Source organism: Globicephala melas, chromosome 17 (assembly GCF_963455315.2).
Source record: "Globicephala melas chromosome 17, mGloMel1.2, whole genome shotgun sequence".
In the NCBI taxonomy this organism is placed as follows: domain Eukaryota; kingdom Metazoa; phylum Chordata; class Mammalia; order Artiodactyla; family Delphinidae; genus Globicephala; species Globicephala melas.
The window spans coordinates 34,644,730-34,665,779 of NC_083330.1; the positions used below are offsets into that span (position 1 = coordinate 34,644,730).

Here is a 21,050-nt window from a genome sequence, read left to right on the forward strand (position 1 = left end):
GCTCAGGTTTCAGAGGTCAGATCCCAGGAAGAGGACTGGGGTTGGCTGCATGAACACAGCCTGAAGGGAGCTAGTGAGCCACAGCTAGCCGGGAGTCCAGAAAAATGTCTGGATCTGCCTAAGATGAAAAAGACCATTGTTTCCGGGTGTGCAAGGAGAGGGGATTCCTTCCCTGTCTGCCCACAGAAGGCAGATCACCGCCTAAACAAACTTCAGAGATGGGCGTGAGCCGTGGCTATCAGCTCGGACACCAGAGATGAGCATGAAACGCTAAGGCTGTGGCTGCAGCCACCAAGAATCCTGTATGCAAGCACAGGTCACTATCCATATCCACCCCCCACCCCGGAAGCCTGTGCAGCCCACCACTGTCAGTGTCCCATGATCCAGGGACAACATCCCCGGGAGAACACACAGCATGCCTCAAGTTGTTGCAACGTTACACTGGCCTCTGCCGCCACAGGCTCACCCCACATTCCAATTATAACTACAGTACACTTCCCTCCCCCGCCGGCCTGAGTGAGCCACAGCCCCCTAATCAGCTGCTGCTTTAACCCCATCCTGTCTGGGTGGGAAGAGATGTCTGAGGGCAACCTACATGCAAAGGTGGGGCCAAAACCAAAGCTGAACCCCAGGAGCTGTGCGAACAAAGAAGAGAAAGGGAAATTTCTCCATGAAGCCTCAGGAGCCGCAGATTAAATCCCCACAAACAACTTGTACCCTGCATCTGTGGAATACATGAATAGACAATGAATCATTCCAAAATTGAGGCCATGGACTTTGGGAACAACTGTGGACTTGGGGTTTGCTGTCTATGAAAGATGTGTTTCTGATTTTTATGTTTATCTTAGCATAGTTTTTAGCACTTGTTATCATTGGTGGATTTCTTTATTTGTTTGATTGCCCTCCTTTTTTATTATTATTACTTTTTTTTTACATTTTTATTGGAGTATAATTGCTTTACAATGGTGTGTTAATTTCTGCTTTATAACAAAGTGAATCAGTTATACATATACATATGTCCCCATATCTCTTCCCTCTTGCATCTCCCTCCCTCCCACCCTCCCTGTCCCACACCTCTAGGTGGTCACAAAGTGCCGAGCTGATCTCCATGTGCTATGTGGCTGCTTCCCACTAGCTATCTATTTTACGTCTGGTAGTGTATATATGTCCATGCCACTCTCCCACTTTGTCCCAGCTTACCCTTCTGCCTCCCCGTATCCTCAAGTCCATTCTCTAGTAGGTCTGCATCTTTATTCCCATCTTGCCCCAAGGTTCTTCATCACCTTTTTTTTTCTTTTTAAGTTCCATATATATGTGTTAGCATATGGCATTTATTTCTCTCTTACTTCACTCTGTATGACAGTCTCAAGGTCCATCCATCTCACTGCAAAGGACTCAGTTTTGTTCCTTTTTATGGCTGAGCAATATTCCACTGTATATATGTGTCATGTCTTCTTTATCCCTTCAACTATTGATGGACACTTCGGTTGCTTCCATGTCTTGCAAATATTTTCTCCGATTCTGAGTGTTGTCTGTTTGTCTTGTTTATGGTTTCCTTTGCTGTGCAAAAGCTTTTAAGTTCATTGGGTCCCATTTGTTTATTTTTGTTTTAATTTCCATTTCTCTAGGAGGTGGGTCAAAAGGAATCTTGCTGTGATTTATGTCATAGAGTATTCTGCCTGTGTTTTCCTCTAAGAGTTTGATGGTATCTGGCCTTACATTTAGATCTTTAATCCATTTTGAGTTTATTTTTGTGTATGGTATTAGGGACTGTTCTAACTTCATTCTTTTACATGTACCTGTCCAGTTTTCCCAGCAACACTTATTGAAGAGGCTGTCTTTTCTCCATTGTATATTCTTGCCTCCTTTGTCAAAGATAAGGTGAATTTTGTGTGTGTGTTTATCTCTGGGCTATCGATCCTGTTCCATTAATCTATATTTCTGTTTTTGTGCCAGTACCATACTGTCTTGATTACTGGAGCTTTGTAGTATACTCTGACATCAGAGAGCCTGATTCCTCAAGCTCCGTTTTTCTTTCTCAAGATTGCTTTAGCTATTCGGGGTCTTTTGTGTTTCCATACAAATTGAGAAATTTTTTCTTCCAGTTCTGTGAAAAATGCCAGTAGTATTTTGATAGGGATTGCAATGAAACTGTAGATTGCTTTGGGTAGTAGAGTCATTTTCACAATGTTGATATTTCCAATCCAAGAACATGGTATATCTCTCCATCTATTTGTATCATCTTTAATTTCTTTCATCAGTGTCTTATAATTTTCTGCATACAGGTCTTTTGTCTCCTTAGGTAGGTTTATTCCTAGATATATTATTCTTTTTGTTGCAATGGTAAATGGGAGTGTTTTCTTAACTTCACATTCAGATTTTTCTTCATTAGCGTATAGCAATTCAAGAGATTTCTGTGCATTAATTTTGTATCCTGCTACTTTACAAATTCATTGATTAGCTCTAATAGTTTTCTGGCAGCATGTTTAGGATTCTCAGTGTATACTATCATCTGCAAACAGTGACAGCTTTAACTCTTCATTTCCAAATTGGATTCCTTTTATTTCTTATTCTTCTCTAATTGATGTGGCTAAAACTTCCAAAACTATGTTGAATAAAAGTGGTGAGAGTGGGCAACCTTGTCTTGTTCCTGATCTTAGTGGAAATGGTTTCAATTTTTCACCATTGAGGACGATGTTGGCTGTGGGTTTGTCATGTATGGCCTTTATTATGTTGTGGAAAGTTCCCTCTATGCCTACTTTCTGCAGGGTTTTTATCATAAATCGGTGTTGAATTTTGTCGAATGCTTTCTCTGCATGTATTGAAATGATCATACGTTTTTTCCCCTTCAATTTGTTAATATGGTGTACCACATTGATTGATTTGCATATATTGAAGAATCCTTGCATTCCTGGGATAAACCACACTTGATCATAGTGTATGTTCCTTTTAATGTGCTGTTGGATTCTGTTTGCTAGTATTTTGTTGAGGATTTTTGCATCTAGGTTCATCAGTGATATTGACCTGTAGTTTTCTTTCCTTGTGACATCTTTGTCTAGTTTTGGTATCAGGGTGATGGTGGCCTCATAGAATGAATTTGGGAGTGTTCCTCCCTCTGCAATATTTTGCAAGATTTTGAAAAGGATAGATGTTAGCTCTTCTGTAAATGTTTGATAGTATTCGCCTGTGAAGCCATCTGGTCCTGGGCTTTTGTTGCTTGGAGGATTATTAATCACAGTTTCAATTTCACTGCTTGTGACTGGTCTGTTCATATTTTCTAGTTCTTCCTGGTTCAGTCTCGACTGGTTGTGCATTTCTAAGAATTTGTCCATTTATTCCAGGTTGTCGATTTTATTGGCATACAGTTGCTTGTAGTAATCTCTCATCATCCTTTGTATTTCTGCAGTGTCAGTTGTTACTTCTCCTTTTTCATTTTTAATTCTATTGATTTGAGTCTTCTCCCTTTTTTTCTTGATAAGTCTGGCTAATGGTTTATCAATTTTGTTTATCTTCTCAAAGAACCAGCTTTTAGTTTTATTGATCTTTGCTATCATTTCCTTCATTTATTTTTCATTTATTTCTTATCTGGCCTTTATGATTTATTTCCTTCTCTTAACTTTGGGTTTTTTTTGTTCTTCTTTCTCTAATTGTTTTAGGTGCAAGGTTAGGTTGTTTATTCGAGATGTTTCCTGTTTCTTAAGGTAGGATTGTATTGCTATAAACTTCCCTCTTAGAACTGCTTTTGCTGCATCCCATAGGTTTTGGGTCATTATGTTTTCATTGTCATTTGTTTCTAGGTACTTTTTGATTTCCCCTTTGATTTCTTCAGTGATCTCTTGGTTATTAAGTAGTGTGTTATTCAGCCTCCATGTGTTTGTATTTCTTACAGTTTTTTTCCTGTAGTTGATATCTAGTCTCATAGCATTGTGGTCAGAAAAGATACTTGATATGATTTCAATTTTCTTAAATTTACCAATGCTTGATTTGTGACCCAAGATATGATCTATCCTGGAGTATGTTCCATGAGCACTTGAGAAGAATGTGTATTCTGGGTTTTTTTTTGGATGGAATGTCCTATAAATATCAATTAGGTCCATTTTGTTTAATGTGTCATTTAAAGCTTGTGTTTCCTTACTTATTTTCATTTTGGATGATATGCCCATTGGTGAAAGTGGGGTGTTAAAGTCCTCTACTATGATTGTGTTGCTGTCAGTTTCCCTTTTTATGGCTGTTAGTATTTGCCTTATGTATTGAGGTGCTCCTATGTTGGCTGCATAACTAGTTACAATTGTTATATCTTCTTCTTGGATTGTTCCCTTGATCATTATGTAGTGTCCTTCTTTGTCTCTTGTAATAGTTTTTGTTTTAATATGTATTTTGTCTGATATGAGCATTGCTACTCCAGTTTTCTTTTGATTTCCATTTGTACGGAATATCTTTTTCCATGCCCTCACTTTCAGTCTGTTTGTGTCCCTAGGTCTGAAGTGGGTCTCCTGTTGACAGCATATATATGGGTCTTGTTTTAGTGTCCATTCAGCCTATCTATGTCTTTTGGTTGGAGCATTTAATCCATTTAAATTTAAGAAAATTATCGATATGTATGTTCCTATTACCATTTTCTTAATTGTTTTGGGTTTATTATTGTAGGTCTTTTCCTTTTCTTGTGTTTCCTGCGTAGAGAAGTTCCTTTAGCATTTGTTCTAAAGCTGATTTGGTGGCACTGAATTCTCTTAGCTTTTGCTTGTCTGTAAAGGTTTTTTGTTTTGTTTTGTTTTTCTTTTTGCGGTATGCGAGCCTCTCACTTCTGTGGCCTCTCCCACTGCAGAGCACAGGCTCTGGTAGTGCAGGCCCAGCAGCCATGGCCCACGGGCCCAGCCACTCCGCGGCATGTGGGACCCTCCCAGACCGGGACACGAACCCGTGTCCCCTGTATCGGCAGGCAGACTCTCAACCACTGCACCACCACGGAAGCCCCTGCCTATAAAGGTTTTAAGTTCTTCATCAAATCTGAATGAGATCCTTGCTGGTACAGTAATCTTGGTTGTAGATTTTTCTCTTTCCACTTTAAATATATCCTGTCACTCCCTTCTGGCTTGCAGAGTTTCTTCTGAAAGATCAGCTGTTAACCTTATGGAGATTCCCTTATGTGTTATTTGTTGTTTTTTCCATTGCTGCTTTTAATATTTTTCCTTTGTATTTAACTTTTGATAGTTTGATTAATATGTGTCTTGGCGTGTTTCTCCTTGGATTTATCCTGTATGGGACTCTCTGTGCTTCCTGGACTTGGTTAACTATTTCTTTTCCCATATTAGGGAAGTTTTCAACTATAATCTCTTCAAATATTTTCTCAGTCCCTTTCTTTTTCTCTTCTTCTTCTGGGACCCCAATAATTCGAATGTTGGGGCATTTAATGTTGTCCCAGAGGTCTCCGAGACTGTCCTCAATTCTTTTCCTTGTTTTTTTCTTTATTCTGCTTTGCAGTAGTTATTTCCACTATTTTTTCTTCCATGTCACTTATCCGTTCTTCTGCCACAGTTATTCTGCTATTGATCCCTTCTAGAGAAATTCTAGAGAATTTTTAATTTCATTTATTGTGTTGTTCATCATTGTTTTTTTTTTGGTCTTTAGTTCTTCTAGGTCCTTGGTAAATGTTTCTTGTATTTTCTCCATTCTATTTCCAAGATTTTGGATCTTATTTACTATCATTATTCTGAATTCTGTTTCAGGTAGACTGCCTATTTCCTCTTCATTTGTTAGGTCTGATGGATTGTTGCCTTACTCCTTCATGTGCTGTGTGTTTCTCTGTCTTCTAATTTTGCTTAACTTACTGTGTTTGGGGTCTCCTTTTTGCAGGTTGCAGGTTCATAGTTCCCACTGTTTTTGTTGTCTGTCCCCAGTGGCTAAGGTTGTTTCAGTGGGTTGTGTAGGCTTCCTGGTGGAGGGGACTAGTGCCTGTGTTCTGGCGGATGAGGCTGGATCTTGTCTTTCTGGTGGGCAGGTTCATACCTGGTGGTGTGTTTTGGGGTGTCTGTGGCCTTATTATGATTTTAGGCAGCCTCTGTGCAAATGGATGTGGTTTTGTTCCTGTCTTGCTAGTTGTTTGGTCTATGTTGTCCAGCACTGTAGCTTGCTGGTCATTGAGTGGAGCTGGGTCTTGGCACTGAGATGGAGATCTCTTCTGGGAGATTTTCACTGTTTGATATTACGTGGAGCTGGGAGGTCTCTTGTGGAGCAGTGTCCTGAACTTGGCTCTCCCACCTCAGTGGCACAGCCCTGATGCCTGGCTGGAGCACCAAGAGCCTTTTCTCCACATGGCTCAGAATAAAAGTGAGGAAAGAAAGAAAGAAAGAAAGAAAGAAAGAAAGAGCGAGAGAAAGAAAGAAAGGAAGGAAGGAAGGAAGGAAGGAAGGAAGGAAGGAAGGAAGGAAGGAAGAAAGAAAGGAAGGAAGGAAGAAAGAAAAAGAAAGGAAGGAAGGAAGGAAGGAAGGAAGGAAGAAGAAAGAACAAGATAAAAAAATATAAAACTATTAAAATAAAAAATAATTATTAAGACAAAAAAAATTTAATTAAAAAAAAAGGGACAGACAGAACCCTAGGACAAATGGTAAAAACAAAGCTATACAGACAAAATCACACACAGAAGCATACACATACACACTCACAAAAAGAGAAAAAGGGAAAAAAATATATATATATCATTGCTCCCAAGGTCCACCTCCTCAATTTGGGATGATTCATTGTCTATTCAGGTATTCCACAGATGCAGGGTACATCCAGTTCCTTGTGGAGATTTAATCCACTGCTCCTGAGGCTGCTGGGAGAGATTTCCCTTTCTTTTCTGTGTTCGCACAGCTCCTGGGGTTCAGCTTTGGATTTGGACCCGCCTCTGCATGTAGGTCACCTGAGGGCGTCTGTTCTTCACTCAGACAGTACAGGGTTAAAGTAGCAGCTGATTCGGGGCCTCTGGCCTGCTCAGGCCGTGGGGGAGGGAGGGGTACGGATGCAGGGCAAGCTGCAGTGGCAGAAACCAGCATGACATTGCACCAGCCTGAGGCGCACCATGCATACTACCAGGGAAGTTGTCCCTGGATCATGGGACCCTGGCAGTGGCAGGCTGCACAGGCTCCCAGGAGGGGAGGTGTGGATAGTGACCTGTGCTTCCACACAGGCTTCTTGGTGGCTGCAGCAGCAGGCTTAGCATCTCATGCCCATCTCTGGTGTCCGTGGTGATAGCCGCAGCTTGTGCCCGTCTCTGGAGCTCATTTAAGCATCTCTCTTAATCCCCTTTCCTCGTGCACCAGGAAATAAAGAGGCAAGAAAACGTCTCTTGCTTCTTCGGTACCTCTAGACTTTTTCCCAGACTCCCTCCCAGCTAGCTGTGGCGCACTAGCACCCTTCAGGCTGTGTTCACCCAGCCAACCCTAGGCCTCTCCCTGGGATCCGACCGAATCCCAAGCCTCAGCTCCCAGTCCCCAACCGTCCCGGTGGGTGAGCAGACAAGCCTCTCATGCTGGTGAGTGCAGGTCTGCACCGATCCTCTGAGTGGGAATCTCTCCACTCTGCCCTCCACACCCCTGTTGCTGCACTTTCCACCATGGCTCTGAAGTTTCCCCCCTCTGCCACCCACAGTCTCCACCCACGAAAGGGCTTCCTAGTGGGTGGAAAACTTTCCTCCTTCACAGCTTCCTCCCACTGGTGCAGGTCCCCTCCCTCTTCTGTTGTCTTTTTTTTTTCTTTTGCCCTACCCAGGTACGTGGGCAGTTTCTTGGCTTTTAGGAGGTCTGAGGTTTTCTGCCAGCGTTCAGTAGGTGTTCTGTAGGAGTTGTTCCACATGTAGATGTATTTCTGGTGTATCTGTGGGGAGGAAGGTAATCTCTGTGTCTTACTCTTCTGCCATCTTGAAGCTCTCTCTATTATTACTACTTTTAAATTTTGTTATTTTAATAACCTTATTTATTTTGTTATCTTAATTTTTTTCTCTCTCTATTTTTCCTGCGTTTTCTTCTGAGCTGTGTGGCTAACAGTGTCCTGATGATCTGGCCTGATGTCAGGCCTGAGTTTCTGAGCGGGGAGAGTTGAGTTCAGGACATGGGACCACCAGAGACCTCCTGGCCCCATGTGATATCAATCAGTGAGAGCTCTCCCAGAGATCTCCATCTCAACACTAAGCCCCAGCTCCACCCAACCACCAGCAAGCCCCAGTACTGGACTCCTAATGCCAAACAACTAGCAAGATAGGAAAACAACCCCACCCATTCACAGAGAGGTATCCTAAAATCATACTAAGTTCACAGACACCCAAAACACAACAGCAGACATGGTCCTTCCACCAGAAAGACAAGATCCAGCCCCACCCACCAGAACACAGGCACCAGTGCCCTCCACCAGGAACTCTACACAAACCACTGAATCAACCTTTCCCACTGGGTCAGACACCAAAAACAGCTGGAACTACAAACCTGCAGGCTTTGAAAAGGAGACCCCCAAACACAGTAAGTTAAACAAAATGGGAAGACAGAGAAATATGCATCAGATGAAGAAGCAAGGTAAAAACCCACCAGACCAAATAAATGAGGAGGAAATAGTCAGTCTACCTGAAAAAGAATTCAGAGTAAGTATAGAGAAGAAGATCCAAAATCTTGGAAATAGAATGGAGAAAATACAAGAAACTTTTAACAAGGCCTAGAAGAACTAAAGAGCAAACAAACAATGATGAACAACAAAGTAAATGAAATTTAAAATTCTCTAGAAGGAATCAATAGCAGAATAAATAGGCAGAAGAACAGATAATGACCTGGAGGATAAAATAGTGGAAATAAATACTGCAGAGCAGAATATAGGAAAAAGAATGAAAAGAATTGCGGACAGTCTCAGAGACGTCTGGGACAACATTAAATGCACCAATATTCAAATTATAGGGTTCCCAGAGAAGAAGAGAAAAAGAAAGGGACTGAGAAAATATTTGAATAAATTATAGTTAACAACTTCCCTAACATGGGAGATGAAATAGTCAATCAATTCCAGGAAACGCAGAGAGTCCCCTATGGGATAAATTCATGGAGAAACATGCCAAGACACATCTTAATTAAACTATCAAAAATTAAATTCAAAGAAAAAATGTAAAAGCAGCAAGGGAAAAGCAACAAATAACATACAAGGGAATCCCCATAAGGTTAACGGCTGATCTTTCAGCAAAAACTCTGCAAGCCAGAAGAGGGTGGAAGGACATATTTAAAATGATGAAAGGGAAAAATCTACAACCAAGATTACTGTACCAGCAAGGATGTCATTCACATTCAACAGAGAAATTAAAACCTTTACAGACAAGCAAAAGTTAAGAGAATTCAGCACCACCAAACCAGCTTTTCAACAAATGCTAAAGGAACTTCTCTAGACAGGAAACACAAGAGAAGGAAAAGACCTACAGAAACAAACCCAAAACAATTAAGAAATTGGTAATAGGAACATACATATAGATAATTACCTTAAATGTAAATGGATTAAATGCTCCAGCCGAAAGACATAGACTGGCTGAATGGATACAAAAACAAGACCTATATATATGCTGTCTACAAGAGACCCACTTCAAACCTAGTGGTTCATACAAACTGAAAGTGAGGAGATGGAAAAAGGTATTCCATGCAATGGAGATCAAAAGAAATCTGGAGTAGCAATTCTCATATCAGACAAAACAGACTTTAAAATAAAGACCATTACAGGAGACAAAGGACACTTCATAATATCAAGGGATCATTCCAAGCAGAAGATACAATAATTGTAAATATTTATGCACCCAACATAGGAGCGCCTCAATACATAAGGCTAATGCTAACAGCCATAAAAGGGGAAATCGACAGTAACACAATCATAGTAGGAGACTTTAACACCCCACTTTCACCAATGCAAAGACCATCCAAAATGAAAATAAATAAGGAAACACAAGCTTTAAATGAAACATTAAAAACGATGGAGTTAATTGATATTTATAGGACATTCCATCCAAAAACAACATAATACACTTTTTTCTCAGTAGCTCATGGATCATTCTTTAGGACAGATCATATCTTGGGTCACAAATCAAGCCTTGGTAAATTTAAGAAAACTGAAATCGTATCAAGTACCTTTTCTGACCACAACGCTATGAGACTAGATATCAATTATAGGGAAAAAAAACTGTAAAAAGTATGAAAACATGGAGGTTAAACAATATGCTACTAAATAACCAAGAGATCTCTGAAGAAATCAGAAAGGAAATCAAAAAACATCTAGAAACAAATCACAATGGAAACACAATGACCCAAAACCTATCGGATGCAACAAGAGGGAAGTTTATAGCAATACAATCCTACCTCAAGAAACAAGAAAAATCTCAAATAAAAAACGTAACCTTACACCTAAAGCAATTAGAGAAAGAAGCACACACACACAAAAAAAAACCCCCAAAGTTATCAGAAGGAAAGTAATCATAAAATCAGATCAGAAATAAATGAAAAAGAAATGGAGAAAACAATAGCAAAGATCAATAAAACTAAAATCTGGTTCTTTGAGAAGAAAAACTAAATTGATAAACCATTAGCCAGGCTCATTAAGAAAAAAAAGAGAGAAGAATAAAATTAACAGAATTAGAAATGAAAAAGGAGAAGTAACAACTGACACTGCAGAAATACAAAGGATCATGAGAGATTACTACAGGCGACTATATGGCAATAAAATGGACAACCTGGAAGAAATAGACAAATTCTTAGAAAAGCACAACCTTCCGTGACTGAACCAGGAAGAATTAGAAAATATAAACAGACCAATCACAAGCACTGAAATTGAAACTGTGATTAAAAAATCTTCCAACAAACAAAAGCCCAGGACCAGATGGCTTCACAGGCGAATTCTATCAAACATTTAGAGAAGAGCTAACACTGATCCTTCACAAACTCTTCCAAAATATAGCAAAGGGAGGAACACTCCCAAACTCATTCTATGAGGCCACCATCACCCTGATACCAAAACCAGACAAAGATATCATACAAGACAAACTACAGGTCAATATCACTGATGAACATAGATGCAAAAATCCTCAACAAAATACTAGTAAACAGAATCCAACAGCACACTAAAAGATCATACACCCTGATCAAGTGGGGTTTATCCCAGGAATGCAGGGATTCTTCAATATACACAAATCTATCAATGTGATACACCATATTAACAAATTTAAGAATAAAAACAATATGATAATCTCAATAAATGCAGAAAAACTATCAACAAAATTCAACACTGATTTATGATAAAAACCCTCCATAAAGTGGGCATAGAGGGAACTTAACATAATGAAGGCCATATATGACAAACCCACAGCCAACATCATTCTCAATGGTGAAAAACTGAAACCATTTCCACTAAGATCAGGAACAAGCCAAGGTAGCCCACTCTCATAGCTATTATGCAACATAGTTTTGGAAGTTTTAGTCACAGCAATCAGAGACAAAAAGAAATAAAAGGAATCCAAATTGGAAAAGAAGAAGTAAAACTGTTACTGCAGATGACATGATACTATACATAGAGAATCCCAAAGATGCTAGCAGAAAGCTACTAGAGCTAAACAATGAATTTGGTAAAGTAGCAGGATACAAAATTAATGCACAGAAATCTCTTGCTTTCCTATACACTAATGATGAAAAATCTGAAAGAGAAATTAAGGAAAGACTCCCATTTACCATTGCAACAAAAAGAACAAAATACCTAGGAATAAACCTACCTGAGGAGGCAGAAGACCTGTATGCAGAAAACTTACAGTTTATAGACACTGATGAAAGAAATTAAAGATGATACAAACAGATGGAGAGATATACCATGTTCTTGGATTGGAAGAATCAACATTGTGAAAGTGACTATACTACCCAAAGCAGTCTACAGATTCAGTGCAATCCCTATCAAAATACCAATGGCATTTTTCAAAGAACTAGAAAAAAAAATTTCACAATTTGTATGGAAACACAAAAGACCCCAAGTACCCAAAGCAATCTTGAGAAAAAGAAACAGAGCTGGAGGAATCAGGCTCCCTGACTTCAGACTATACTGCAAACTCCAGTAATCAAGACAGTATGGTAGTGGCAAAAAAACAGAAATATAGATCAATGGAACATGATAGAAAGCCCAAAGATAAACTCATGCACATATGGTCACCTTATCTTTGATAAAGGAGGCAAGAATATACAATGGAGAAAGATAGCCTCTTCAATAAGTGGCGCTGGGAAAACTGGAGAGCTACATGTTAAAGAATACAATTAGAACACTTCCTAACACCAGACACAAAAATAAACTCAAAATGGATTAAAGACCTAAATGTAAGACCAGACACTATAAAACTCTTAGAGGAGAACATCAGCAGAACACTCTGTGACATAAATCACAGCAACATCCTTTTTGACCCACCTCCTAGAGAAATGGAAATAAAAACAAAAATAAACAAATGGGACCTAATGAAACTTAAAAGCCCAGCAAAGGAAACCATAAACAAGATGAAAAGACAACCCTCAGAATGGGAGAAGATATTTGCAAATGAAAAAACTGACAAAGGATTAATCTCCAAATATACAATCAGTTCCTGCAGCTCAGTATCAAAAAAACAATAATCCAATTCAAAAATGGGCAGAAGACCTAAATAGACATTTCTCCAAAGAAGACATACTGATTGCCAACAAACAAATGAAAGGATGCTCAACATCACTAATCATTAGGGAATCCAAATCAAAACTACAGTGAGGGGTCTTCCCTGGTGGTGCAGTGGTTGAGTTCGCCTGCCGAAGCAGGGGACACGGGTTCATGCCCCGGTCTGGGAAGATCCCACATTCCGTGGAGTGGCTAGGCCCGTGAGCCATGGCCGCTAAGCCTGCGCGTCCGGAGCCTGTGCACCGCAACGGGAGAGGCCATAACAGTGAGAGGCCCACGTACTGCGCAAAAAAAAAAAAAAAAAAAAAAAAAAAACACCACAGTGAAGTATCACCCAACACTGGTCAGAATGGCCATCATAAAACATCTACAAACAATAAATCCTGCAGAGGGTGTGGAGAAAAGGGAACCCTCTCTCACTGTTGGTGGGGTAATGTAAATTGATACAGCCACTATGGAATACAGTATGGAGGTTCCTTCAAAAACTAAAAGTAGAACTACCATATGACCCAGCAATCCCACTACTGGGCATATACCCTGAGAAAACCATAATTCAAAGAGAGTCATGTATCAGAATGTTCACTGCAGGACTATTTGCAATAACCAGGACATGGAAGCAACCTAAGTGTTCATTGACAGATGTGGCACATATATACAATGGCATATTACTCAGCCATAAAAAGAAACGAAATTGAGTTATTAGTACTGAGGTGGACGGACCTAGAGTCTGTCATACAGAGTGAAGTAAGTCAGAAAGAGAAAAAAAATATGCTAACACATATATATGGAATCTGAAAAAAAAAAAAAAAGTTCTGATGAACCCAGGGGCAGGACTTGAATAAAGATGTAGACATAGAGGGTGGACTTGAGGACATGGTGAAGGGGAATGGGAAGCTGGAACGAAGTGAGAGAGTAGCATTGACATATATACACTACCAAATGTAAAATAGATAGCTAGAGGGAAGCAGCTGCATTGCATAGGGAGATCAGCACATTGCTTTGTGACCACCTAGAGAGGTGGGATAGGGATGGTGGGAGTGAGACGCAAGAGGGAAGTGTTATGGGGATATAAGGTTATGTATAGCTGATTCGCTCTTTTATACAGCAGAAACTAACACAACATTGTGAAGCAATTATACTCCAGTAAAGATGTTAACAAAAAAGTCAATATAATTTTAAACAAAGTTTTATCACTTTCTGATGCTTTTCAAAAACTGTTAACTTTTCTTGAGCACATTATTTTTGTATATATACACTAGAATCCCTTTTCATACAATAGGAGTTTACAAATCTAATATCTTTTTTTTCCTTCTGTATCCTCATTAAACCTATGAATAATATTTTGTGAGTAAATTAATTCTGCCATGCACTTTAATGTGTTTTGTGGACTATTGCCAACTAATATGTCTGAGACTTTCAAAACATAGTCTTGCTTTGCAGTAGCTGTTAAGAGACTCCAACAAGAACACACAAGGAAGGCTCTGATGTGTCTGAAGAATGCTTGGAACACAGTTGTAAATGTAGTAAATAGAGACAGAATAACATAAAACAAATTGGTTGTGTTTAAAACATTTCTTTGTCTCCAGTTATTTAAAAAGCTGATATTTCTTGAAATAAAAAGATCCAAGAAATCAGAGGTACACTCAACTGTAATGTAACGTCACTGGCAAATACTATTCAGTAAACCTGGATTAACCTTTCATAATTAGCACTTCTCAGCCCAAGAAATCCCTAATATTCCACCCTAATTCCATTGTAACAAAATCCCTCTAAGGTAAGTCATAAAAGCAACACTAACCCCTTCTAAAGCAGAGAAACAAAAATGTAGCACTATTTTCTACCATGAAAGAAAGTTCTGGGCTGGCCATTTACATTATAGGATCTCAGATTTCAGTAAGGATTAAAGGCTGTATATTTTAAACAAGAGACATATAGAAATATCATGAAGATATTAGGACTCCTTCCCTACTTCTCCCATACTCCATATACCACATTTTAACCTAGCCAGCATAGAAAAATATAAGGATTTTCTTTGGACCTCAGAAAGTCTACCTTAAATTACCCAAGATTCAAAAAGCTCCACTTGTCACAGTAGTCATAAAATGCAGGCAGATTATCTGGGCCCCTTTATAAGTTTATTTCTTTGTGTACATATCTGAGGAAAAGTGGGGAAAGAAGTGCCTTGTTTGGATTGCAAAGTAAATTTAATTTTTCCAAATCATATTCACATCCATGTATATATAAGTAAATGAACCATTTAGCTATTGCTATATAGCAAACCACCCAAAAGTGAATGGCTTAAACCACAGTTCTGCATGTAGGCAATTTAGGGCGAGATCATCTTGGTGGTCTCAGCTGGCTCCCTTTTGGCGTCTGTAATCAGCTGCATGCCAGCTTTACTGATCTTAGCTGGGCTTTCTCATATGTCTAGGTCCTCAGCTAGGATGAATCCACTGACTCAGCTTTGTTCTATGTGGTTTTAATCCTCCAGCATAGGGGTTGGCAAAACTACAGCTCACTGCCTGTCTTTATATATAAGGTTTCACTGGAATAGAGCCATACCCATTTGTTTATTTATTGCCTATGTTTGCTTTCACAATAAAACAGGGGAGTTGAGTAGTTGTGACAGGAACCATATGGCCTTCAAAGGCTAAAACCTTTACTATCTGGCCCTTTACATAAAATGTTTGCTTGGGGCTTCCCTGGTGGCACAGTGGTTGAGAGTCCGCCTGCCGATGCAGGGGACACGGGTTCGTGCCCCGTTCCGGAAGGATCCCACATGCCGCGGAGCCGCTGAGCCTGCGCATCCGGAGCCTGTGCTCCGCAACGGGAGAGGCCACAACAGTGAGAGGCCCACGTACCGCAAAAAAAAAAAAAAAAAAAAAAAAAAAAAGTTTGCTGACCCCTGCTCTAGCAGGGCTCATTTACATGGCAATGTCAGGGATCCAAGCAAAAGAGTGGAAACTCACAAGGTCTCTTGGGGCCTAAATTTGAAACCACCACAGCGTCACTTCTGCCATGTTCTGTTGGCCAAAGCAAGTTAGAAGTCCAGCCCAGATCCAAGAAAAGGGGAAATAGAATCCATGTCTAGATGGAGAAGTAAAAAGTCACATTTCAAAGGGCATGGGTTCAGGGAGCAGTGAAGGACTCTGGTCATATTTACAACCTGCCTCACTAGATCACATAACAATTGCCTTCAGACTAAAAGAATTGTGATGGAATAGGTGGATATATTTATAATATTTCATCAGGAAAGCCCATAAGAATCATGTGAGTCACTGTTCATCAAATACCTGACCTGTAGATTTTTGTCAAAAGGATGTATCCATAATTATTTTGGTAGAGATTATCTTTAGCACAAAGTGAGAGAGTGGCATGGACATATATACACTACCAAACGTAAAATAGATAGCTAGTGGGAAGCAGCCACATAGCACATGGAGATCAGCTCGGTGCTTTGTGACCACCTAGAGGGGTGGGATAGGGAGGGTGGGAGGGAGGGAGACGTAAGAGGGAAGAGATATGGGAACATATGTATAACTGATTCACTTTGTTATAAAGCAGAAACTAACACACCACTGTAAAGCAATTATACTCCAATAAAGATGTTACAGAAAACAAAAACAAACAAACAAAAAAAAACCTAGGCCCTGGGAGAGTCAGATAGGAGGCTGATTGTTGATTATACAACCTTAGGAGATAGTTATTGACTTTGATTCCTGATCCTGAAGGGAAATAAGATAAAGCTCAATTAAAATTACTGAACTCATTTAGGTGACTAGGTTATGAAAACAAATAGACCCAAGATGTAGGATGATTCCAATGCAATAAAAGTTTTCCTAGTAAATAGTCCACACAATGATTCAGGGACACAGACTTCTCTCACCTATGGGCCTGCCAGTCCTAAGGCAGGTCTTCATCTTACTAGCAGAAAAGAAAAAGAGAAGGTGGAGGAGGCTCACATCTTTCCTGAAAGTCTTGGCTCAAAAGTAGTACACAGCACTTCTGCTCATATTCTGTTGGTGAGAACTCATCAGTTGGCTACACCTAACTGCAAGGGATAATGGAATTTGTAAGTCTAACTCTATATCTAGAAAGAAGAAAGAAATGGATTTTGATGAACAGTTTGGAGTCTGTGCCATAGTCTACCTTCTGGTCATCAGATGTTCATTTGCATCTTTCTTTTCACATTTATAGAACACATTACCTTCACAAGGGAGACCGCCCAAAGTCTCCTCCAGTTACTGCTTCTAGCTCAAATCCAGGATCCCTGGATGATGTTTAGTCTTATCTGTAAGGTCAGGATGTAGCCCTTTAAGGTCTGAAATGCCCAACCCCTGCACACACACAGATAAAATATACAATGATAAAACTAGGCCAGGATAAATGCCATAAAACTGCCGCTCAGAAAACAGATGAATAGGAAATACACAACATTCACAGGTTAGTTGCAACGATGAGTTCATGCTGGGAAGGTATTTTAATGAAGGAAGTTCCACTATTAGACACCAGATCTCCATTCTGAGAGGAACCCTGTTTTCTGTTCTTCTTTAAGAGTTTCTTCTTGGTCCATTACCATCCATGACCACACCTGAGTCAGCCCATTGTGGAACATTACCTTTCTTGGGGGTTATGCAGTATTCACAGCGTGCTTCCAGCTCATATGAGTTTGGGGGCCCAAATATTATTTTAAGCCTTAAATAGTCAAAGGATTTTAACACAAGGATCAAAATTTATTTGGCAATACAGTTGGTCAAAATTTTAGTAGAATTCTGATCAATTTACATACAATAAGTTTCATGGGCCATACCTAAAATTACTTCTTAGACACAGTGTTCAAGACTTGTTTATTTCTTTGCTAAAACCTATGAAGACAAGAATTCTATCTTAATCCATCACTGTATACTAGAATCCAGCATTTACTAATTCCCTGTAGGAACACAAAGTAGGAACATTTGTTCAATATAAAACGTGCCTAACATAATACCTACAATATAATTAGTGTTCATCCAATGGTAGCTGTTAACATTAAGAGAGAAGCTCATTGGAATTGGAGATAGCAAACCAGGGGCTTAATTCTAGCTCTACTTCTACATAGCTGGGTAAGATCATGCAAGTTAGTTTCCTCATATTCTAAATCTTTCTCACATTATTGTTGTTGCTTTGCACTTTTATAATTCACCTCCAATCCTTGTTTTTTTTGCACTTTTATGATTCACTACCAACAATTGATGAGGAAAGGACTAATCTTGAGATCAAAATACCATGAGAAGCCCATAGGCATAGCTTTAGGAAAGTATTCAAACTACAGGTGCTATAAGGGTAATAGGATTTGTTACAAGAATCAGTTGTCATCCAACCCAGCATGATCCATTAAACACAGGCTTCATCTAATGCCATGAGATTTGAGTGGGGCCTATTATAGGTGGTTAATTGTTTGAGAACCCTGTGATGGTTTATGTAGCTTTGGAAATGCGTCAGTGAACACATATTTTTTGAAATTTGGTTGTTTGTAATGAAATTCATAATATGTCTAATATCACAAAATAGCCAAGGAGAAGCTGGAGCTGTGCACTGTGTACAATAAAACTTCTCTTTAAAATTTGGTAAGTGACTTTAGGTCAGTGATTCCAACCCTGGCTGCACATTAAAGTCATTTGGAGGGGTTTTTATGAATACCAGTGCGTGAACCTCACTCCAGAGATTCTGATATAAATGTAATTTTAAAACCTCCCCAGTGATTCTGATGGAGAACCACTGCTTTTAAAAGGGAAATATGTCATCATGAAGGACACCTTTTTTAGTGCCTGTTACTAGAGGCAAGAAAATATCCTGCCTATACTACAGCTTTTATACAGTGTTATTACTTGGACTAGTCATGGGCTTTTTAGTCATTTTTAGATGAAAAATTGTTTGTTTTGTGAGGAGGGATGGGATGAGCAGTAGGGGGTTGGCTTAGGGAGGCTCCATGATAGTCAACAAAGTAACACTTGCCCCTTCCTCTGCAGCACATCATGCTTGTGCAGCGTCAGATGTCTGTGAGAGAAGAGGACTTGGAAGAATTCCAACTCGCTCTGAAACACTATGTGGAGAGCGCTTCCTCCCAAAGTGGTTGCTTGCGGTAAGTGCTCCTGTGCATGTGTCTTAGATGAAGGTGGGGTCTGGAGGACTGGTATTTGAGAATCTTCATCTAAAGTTATGCTGGTCATTCTAGCCCTCGGGGTGATACATTTTGCAGAGTTAAACAGGCTGTTTTCTGTTTCTGGACTCTGTGTGGATTTGAGCATTAGGAGCACCAAGGGAAGTCAAATAGACTGAAATTCCTCCTTTTGCATCCAGGCAGACTCACACTCTGATTTAAATCATCTCTGGTATATGAGGCCTCAACTCTAGTGCATCTAGCTCTGATTGCTACCTTGAGAGTGCGCCCTATGGCCTAATAACCACCATTTCAGCCATTCATTATGAAATTGCACCATCTCTGAAGTCTTGATGGCAGGACTTTGTCATTTAAAAAAAAAAAAAAAAAGTTATTTCCATGGCCACTCCAGCTCAGGCTTCTGTTATCTCAGGCTACTAAAATATACTACCTATACCTCATCTTCAGTTTCTCTACTCCAAGTAGTCCGAGAAACAACTACTACAATTATAATTTCCCGGAAACAATTATCATAGAATTCTCTTATTCAGAAACCTGCAATAACTATCTAATGAGTAGCTTATCAAATGCCAGAAGTTTATCCTGACCCTACAATTATACTACCAACAGACCCCAGAGATCCATAGCACTGCTACCATTTGTTCTCCCTCACCTGAACACTATGCCTCAACAGTGCCCAGCTGCATATTACCTTTCCAGCATAATCTATTGTCTTACCGCTGTGCCTTCGATCTGGCCACTCTCCTTCCCAGAAGTGTGCACCCAGCTTCAGGTCTCTGCCAGACCATGCTCTACCTTATGCCAAAGATCAAACTCACCTGCTCCTGGAAAACTGCCACAACCAAATCCACCCCTACCTTAGGAGCTTGTTTAAATTGTATTTCACAATACTCTTAGAACATTGGGAAAGCTTTTTAGCACATGTATGCATGCATGTATGTGCACATAGAAACACATACTTTATGTCTCTTTGGTGTTCCTCCCAGTAATTACTAGTTATATTTTATTCACACTCTGGCAGAATACTTCTGCAACTAAGAAGTCTGGCTCTGGAATTAAACATGGGTTGTATTAACTTTGTGGGTTTGGGAAAGAGAAAAACAAATACCGTATGCTAACACATATATATGGAATCTAAAAAAAAAAAAAAAGGTTCTGAAGAACGTAGGGGCAGGACAGGAGTAAAGATGCAGACGTAGAGAATAGACTTGACACAGGGAAGGGGAAGGGGAAGTTGCGATGAAGTGAGAGAGTAGCATTGACATATATACACTACCAAATGTAAAATAGATAGCTAGTGGGATGCAGCCTCATAGCACAGGGAGATCAGCTCGGTGCTTGTGACCACCAGAGGGATGGGATAGGGAGGGTGGGAGGGAGATGCAAGAGGGAGGGGATATGGGGGTATTATGTATACATATAGCTGATTCACTTTGTTATATAGCAGCAACTAACACAACATTGTAAAGCAATTTTACTCCAACGAAGATGTTAAAAAAAAAATTACTGAAAAACCCAAGCAGAGCAATTGTGTGACCCATGTATAACACACACACACACACACACACACACACACACACACATTTTTTGATTACTCTTTTTGCATATTTTGTAATCATGAAGGCTTATTTAATCCCTGTGTTTGGCACGGGGAGGTACCAACTGAATATATATGATGCACACAGTGTATTCTCAAAACCATGCATGACTTCGGAAAGTTGAGACTAGTTTCTGCTTCCAAGGATCTAGGAAACCAGTTGGGAAAATAGGATACTCATTCATGAACAATTAAAGCCATGTTCTTGGCCTTAATTTCACAGCTGTTAAGTAGAATAAAATGATTTGTGAAGTCACTCTCAGCTACCAAATTCTAGAATTTGTATGTATTCTGAACTCCATGTCAAGGATGTAGGGAAGATGAATGTGGAACTGCATTGTAAGAATCAACCCTGGGAGTTGTACTATGGCCAAAGAAACATCCTTAAGAACTCATGGTACCCTGTGGCACATTGAACCATTAATTTATCAGCATTTTTATATAGACAAAATAAATGGGTGGCCGTAGTGTGGTGGAGAATTGTAGGAACTATCCCTCCTGTGTGCCCCTTACTCCAGTGATTAGGCTCTGTGAGTTAAGGTAGGCCACCTGGGGAACAGAGGAAGCCAAGATGAAGTGTGTCCTGTTCCTGATGAGCCAAGCTACCTTAGGTAAGATGTTTAACCC

General features: G+C 39.8%; 1 protein-coding gene across 2 annotated transcripts in view; it reads left to right on the top strand.

Annotated features, from left to right (window-relative positions):
- The window catches only part of NECAB1 (N-terminal EF-hand calcium binding protein 1), a 276,794-nt gene that overhangs the window by 242,204 nt on the left and 13,540 nt on the right, over window positions 1-21,050 (top strand). For both annotated transcript variants that reach the window (XM_060287190.1, XM_030862858.2), the window contains one exon: window positions 18,675-18,787. In XM_060287190.1, coding sequence (XP_060143173.1) covers window positions 18,675-18,787 — 113 coding nt within the window. The remainder of the gene's footprint in view (window positions 1-18,674; window positions 18,788-21,050) is intronic.